This window comes from Mastomys coucha, unplaced genomic scaffold, assembly GCF_008632895.1.
Source record: "Mastomys coucha isolate ucsf_1 unplaced genomic scaffold, UCSF_Mcou_1 pScaffold1, whole genome shotgun sequence".
Taxonomy (NCBI): domain Eukaryota; kingdom Metazoa; phylum Chordata; class Mammalia; order Rodentia; family Muridae; genus Mastomys; species Mastomys coucha.
Window position 1 is genome coordinate 51,609,207 of NW_022196891.1, and position 6,477 is coordinate 51,615,683.

The 6,477-nt window shown below is 43.1% G+C and overlaps 1 protein-coding gene across 11 annotated transcripts in view; it reads right to left on the reverse strand.

The window, feature by feature from the left end:
* The window catches only part of Cacna1e (calcium voltage-gated channel subunit alpha1 E), a 485,364-nt gene that overhangs the window by 82,860 nt on the left and 396,027 nt on the right, over positions 1–6,477 (reverse strand). For all 11 annotated transcript variants that reach the window (XM_031385114.1, XM_031385091.1, XM_031385097.1 and 8 more), the window contains 2 exons: positions 4,190–4,257; positions 2,725–2,822 (listed from right to left, as the gene is read on the reverse strand). In XM_031385114.1, coding sequence (XP_031240974.1) covers positions 2,725–2,822; positions 4,190–4,257 — 166 coding nt within the window. The remainder of the gene's footprint in view (positions 1–2,724; positions 2,823–4,189; positions 4,258–6,477) is intronic.

The window sequence follows — 6,477 nt, forward strand, 5'->3', positions numbered from 1 at the left end:
CCTATTTCTTCCTGTGACATCCTACTAGCAGGCCACATAGTTCCTGCTGAGATAGTACAAAGGCTATTTACTTAGTCCTTTGCTGTTTTTAGGAAGTGGTGCTAAGTACCAGAAACTGCAGGATCACAGAAAGCAGGTCAGCTACATAGCAACATAACTTCGACTTAGATAAGTAAACTTTTATTATTATACAGCAACCCTAAATATCTTGTAAGAGAAAGTCTTACCCTCCACCAATGCTCTTCCCCCTCTGCTGCCTCAAAAAGAACCAAGACCCCCCCCCCCAGGGCTGGCCCCAAGCAAGGTAACATTCCAAATTTGCACTCATACCCCCAAACCACACAGAGAAATAGCTACTAACTCCAACTTAAGTACATGTAGCCTTGTGTATATCCCATAATAGCCTTATGAATCAGGAAGAACATTTGTTCTTCTTCTCACTCCAAGCATGGGAAAACAGAGGTTCTGCAGTCCTAAGTGGTTCTCTTTAACTCCATGGAGCTTCTTTTTGACAGAATTAAGCATAACATTGGGGTGCTTGGGTTTGCAATGATGCTCTCTCCATGGTTATGTGCTTACCAGAAATCAGTTGTCTGAACTGCACACCCGAGCAAGGCATGCATCCCTTCTGGTCACCCCTAGCAACAATAAACACCACATGGTATGTGGACAGCAACCCAAGTCCTGGTGTCATCCATCCTCTTGTGGATGCTTTCAGCATTCTGCGTTGATGTTCACTGCTTGGTTCCCACAGCCCTGTGCCTACCCACATCTCATTCATTCTTCCATTCCATAAATAGTTTCTACTCTGGGCCAAACATCATCTCCAATCACATCTCTCCAAACCCTCTTCTCCCCCAGGCTTCCTCATCTCAGTAAATAGAACCACCCACTCTTGGAGCAGCCAGTGCTATCCATCTTCACTTTTGGATACCTGTGCATATGTGATTTTAGCCAAAATTTTTGAGTTAAAGTGAGCAGGGTGGAAATTACTCAAGACCAGAAAATATTCTGAAAAGGAAGGAGTTTGGTATTCTCCAATCAACTTTAATGATTTATTTTTATTTCTCAGACTCACAGAGAAGGGGCTTAAAAGGTAAGACTTCGCAGCTTTGGAAAGCAAACACAAATCAATAGTAAAATAGATAAGGAGGGGCACCACATAGAATGGGGAGCGTCCTAGTGGATAAGGCAGAGGCTACTCAGAAGTTCCTCCCTTCCATAGAATGATGCACCAAGGACTTCTTTCTCTCTGGCTTGAAGTAACAGTTGACAGGGGCCACTAGATCAGGCTGTATTTTTCTTCTCTCTTCATGAGTTACCACTGTCCCCACCCATGTGACATGATACCTCACACAGGGATCCCTCACACAGCCTTATGCATGCTCTATTTATCACCAGGAAGGAATTCTGTGGTTCTCTTCCACCAACTGGCCCCATTTACTGTGCAGAGGCCAGGCGTGTGTTGGGCCCATACTGACTCCCCAAGTTCTCCCATGGAACACTGATCAAGATAGACTCTGGTAGAGTAATCCTGTCTCTCCTTCATATCAATCTCCAACTCACTCTCAAATCTGTTCCATTTGGACACTCTTCCTACCAGGCTACTAGCAAGGTCACTAAAACAGCTTCTGTCTTGCTAAATCCAGTGGTCCCTTCTTTGTCCCCTTTGGAGATGATACTTCTTCAATAGTATGCACTACTACTGTCCACTGTGATACAGGCATGACCTCATGCTTCTCTTTGTCCCCTGGCTACATTCCCTTGCCTCTTTCCCTAGCTTCTTCTCTGGCTGAGAAGCGCATGCTCAGCCTCTGTCCTCAGCTCCACTCATTCCCTGTCCCCACTCTTCCTGGGTCATCTCACCCACACTGCTGGCTTAAATACCATCTAAATGCAAATGACTTCCCTCAAATCTTTATTTTAATCCCAACTTCTTCAGACTCATGTAACCAGTAGCCTATTCACACACTTGGATGCCTTGGAAGCATTTCACAGTCAATGTGACCAAAACAAACTCTGGATTTCCACTGTCTCTGAAGTATCAATAAATGGTCCCACCCTCTATGCAGCCATTTAGGTCCCCAAACTATAAAACTGGAGAGAAACTTTTATTACCCCTACTACATTCAACACATAAATGTATCCCATTGGCCATATTTCAAAAAAGAGTGAGCAATACTATGGTCTCCTCTGTTGCTACCTTCCATGTCTAACTCATAATTACCCACAGCACTTTAACAGCCAGCTGTGTCTCACTGTGGCCATGCTGGGCCATCACAACCCATTTTCCATGGAGCAGAGTGATATTTTAAAGTGAAAACCATCTGTTACATCCTTCCATGTTAAACACTCCCATGACTTCTGTACTGGCTGCCCTGGCTGGTACCATTTTCAATGGCCTTACTATCTTTCATTCCCCTCAGGTTCTATAAGCCACACTAGACCTTGCTGAAGGACAGTTCCTTTAGAACATTACACAAACTTTCTCCTGTATGTTTAGGTTTCTATTTGTTCAGAGAGTCCATCTTGGATTTATGTGAATGGTGTCCCCCCCCCCCCACATACACACACTATTCTTGTTACTTCCCCTGTAAGACTGCATTATGCACTGTGATCAGTTCATGGAAGAGAGGAGGTCCCTTCCTAAGACTGATTATCATAGACACTGATTAACTAGATTTAGCCCCAGAAGCCCAGGGTCAATTTTGATAGCCTACTCACTCAATGGAAGGCATGTTGGGAGCAGACATCGGGCTGACCTCCTTGGCCTTCTGTAGTGCGTGTTTCTGGTTGAAGGCTTCTTCTTCCTCCTGCTCATCCTAAACACAAAACAGAGATAGCTTTACCTAGGGTTGCCATAAGGAGAATAGCTTCCTTTGATTCCCACCTCAGGAGCTCTGAAGACCAAGCAAGATGAGGTAAGCAGAAGAAAATGGTTAGCCTTGTCACAGAGTCTTCCCTGCATTGTTTATGGGTTCCTAGGCAGAGGTCTCATTTCTTCATCCACATTTTTAGGTGTGAGAGACAGATGCAGAGACAGAGAGACAGAGAAAGAGACAGAGACAGAGACAGAAAGACAGAGATATATATAGGTTCCCAGGGAAACCAGAAAAGGGCATTGGATTTCCCTGAAACTGGAGTTACAAGCAGTTGTGAGACACTCCATATGGTCCTTAGAACCAAAGTTGGGACCTCTGGAAGAGCACTGAACACTTTTAACTTCTGAGGCACCTCTCCAGCACCACCTCAGCTATATTCTTGTTTGAAGTGAAAGCAGCAAAGAAAACTTTCCAGGTAGTGACTAGAAGTATATAATTTGCATATCCTCCCAGCATGCTGTGTTTCATATCCTCCCACACACAGTATTTCACTTGATTTTTGCTACAATACTATGAGACATATAGGGCGATTTGTCTTTCCCTTTGTACATCGGAGAAAACTGGTATTAATGGAGATCAGCACTTTCGCCAAAGCTAACACAGCCAGTGACTGACGGATATAGGACTCAAAGCCAGTTTGTCACATACTAAAGTTGGCATTTTCCTTCTCATATCATAAAGATGAAGATTTCAAGAGAACTAAGGAAGGACAGGCAACACATCACAGATCTAATGGAAAACATTCAGAAAACCTCGAGGTATTCTGTACCTTCCTAAAATCAAATCTGTGTGGCAAGATTATTATACCCATTTTGTAGACCACCCCACTGTGGCCAATACTGTCTTATCCCTGGGACTAGAGAATCCTTTAAAAGAAAGGAATTTCTTTTTGAGATAGACAGTATCTGATTTAATAGAAACTTTTTTAGAATGACCATGGTCAATGGATTACCCCAGCAGCAATAGTGTAGGAGTCCTAGTTCCCCTGACCACTCTCATACCTAAGCTGTTGAGGATTTGGTCACAGAGCTGAGGCCATAATATCATCACAGTGGCAGGCGCAAAGGCAGAGCTTAAAATCTACCATTCTAATAGTTTTCTTGGCTCTGCATTCCATAATTCTGGGAAGGAACCATCTGAGGACTAATGGAGAAAAGTTGATATTTTCTATATGCGATAAAGGGACCCTTGTTGAACCAAAGCTTAGCCAACTAAGTGAAAGCAAACTAATCCTCCTACAAGGGTTTGTGGCTATCCAGTCATTTAACAGCTTCCAGAAGATGACCCTTGTGGAAGGTAGTACTTACCTTGGTCAGTTCCTGGGCATTGGCCAGATTGTCCACAGCGATGGCCAAGAATACATTCAGCAGTGTGTCTGTGAGAATGGGTTAAGGATAGGCAGGCAAGAAAAGAAAAAGGCAAGCCTGGGAGAGGTTTCCTGACTCAACACTGGAAGAAGCTGCTAAGGCCACAAGAGAGGAAATGCAGCAATACGTGTCCACCCTCCTTCTATATTTTCCCTCTTTGCATAGAATAAAAAAATTAAGTCCTGAATCAAACGACTTATGAGGGGAAATAGGGTGAGGAAGCACTCCGACAGCTGTGGCCTTGATGAATAGCAATAGGCAACAAGATGAGCAAGATGTGCAGGGAGCTGAGGGTCAGTCTCATCTTTCCCTCCTGGAAGGCTGGAAATCTACTTAGCCCAGTAGACACAGTGGACACCCAGCCACTCTTTCCTCAAAAACAGCAGGATATGAGACTAGTTGTCTCTATAGTGGGACACTGAATTACTTCTCTCATTCTTCTGGTTAGGATCCCAGAGAGCTTCTGGGATTCATTTGGCAAATGTCACAGTATGGACAAGATTCATGCTGAAGTCTAGCTCTACTACATGCTCTAACTCCTGAACTCTAAATCTTCTTTGTTTGAGGCCCCTACCTTGTGGAACATGGAACTGGTCCTAGCATGAGGACTGGTTCTGGATGGTTCCAGAGCAGCAGGAAAGTCAAGGGGCTGCCTTTGTGGCAAATTGGTCCTCATCTTCTTCAATGTATCAGATAGCTTCTTTTTTTATGCATTCTTCATGTCTAGTTTATAATTCCTACTACTAGATGCCTTCGTGGGAAAAGCTGAAAAGAGCATCCTTTCTTTGTGAGGCTATATGCAAAAACACAGCCAGCTCAGAGTGCCTTCTCTGTGTTACACAACCCAATTCAAGGTGAGATCACTCTTCTGGATACCTAATGTTTACACAAATATTCACAGAGATGCCAGCATAGTGGTACCCACCTTTAATCCCAGTACTTGGTAAGCAGAGGTGGGTAGATCTCTATGAGATGGAGACAGGTTGGTCTACATAGTGGGTTTCAGAACAGCCAGAACTATATAGTGAGACCTTGTCTCCAAAAATGCATTTAATAATTACTTCGTTCAATGTTTTTAGTTAGTAAAACAGATCATTATCTTCTTTTGAGATGTGAAAAAAACCTCAGAAGGAACAAGTGACTTTTTGAAGACCACACACCTAGCTGATGAAGAATGTCCCAAGGACTCAAACCTCAGTCTTCCTGGTCTAGATTTTTTTTTTTTTGACCAATGTCTTAATCTTGTTCCTGTTGCTATAAACAAGTACCCGACAAAAGTGGGGTTTATTTTAGCCCCCAGTGCTGGTTCTAGCAGTCATAGCAGAGAAATAAAAACTGCAGGAGCTTGAAATAAGCTTTGACTCTCTCTTCTCTGCACCCGACTATGCTCTGTGACTCACTGCTTCAAGTTTCTGCTGCATTGGCTTCCCCGACATGATAGACCGTAGCCTGGAACAGTGAACTGAAGCAGCCTCTTTTCTCCTCTACGTTGCTTTTGTCAGGGTATGTTTTCCCCTCAGCAACAGAGTAGACCCCAGAACATGAGGTTTAAGATTTTGAGTTAAAGAATTTCACTGCTAGTCTTCCTCTACAGTTGTATTGACTTAGTGTGATCTGGTATTTTATTTTCTCTTACAAAGTAAGGAATAGGCAAGGCAGTATCTATATAGTAAAATGGTTCCGCACATAACATCAGTACAATAGCTACTGACTCTTAATGTTATTAGCACTAAGGTTGCACTATTTATTTTGAAGTTTTATGACATGGTAGGCTCTGCTGTATATAAATACATAATGAATTAACTAGTGTTATAATCTTCCCACTATTTCAGTATACAATGATCTCAGGTATCACATATTTTATAGACCTTATAGTATCTCCAACCACTCAAATAAGCTTATTATGTCTATATTCTGTAGATTTATGCAGTTGCATCTTTTAATGCTTGTATTCTTTATAGAATTAGTGTACAAATTCCTTAAGATGAAAATTTTATTTTCTTTAGTCTGAGTAAGTATGGCCTATGGCCTCTCACCTTACCTGTCCAAGACCTATTACCACCACCATCTCCACCATCACCACCCCCACCACCTCCACCTCTACCACCACCACCTCTACCACCAGCATAACCACCACCACCACCTTCACAACCACCACCATAATCATCACCACCTCCATCACCACCATAACCATTACCACCTCCGCCACCACCATAACCACCACCACC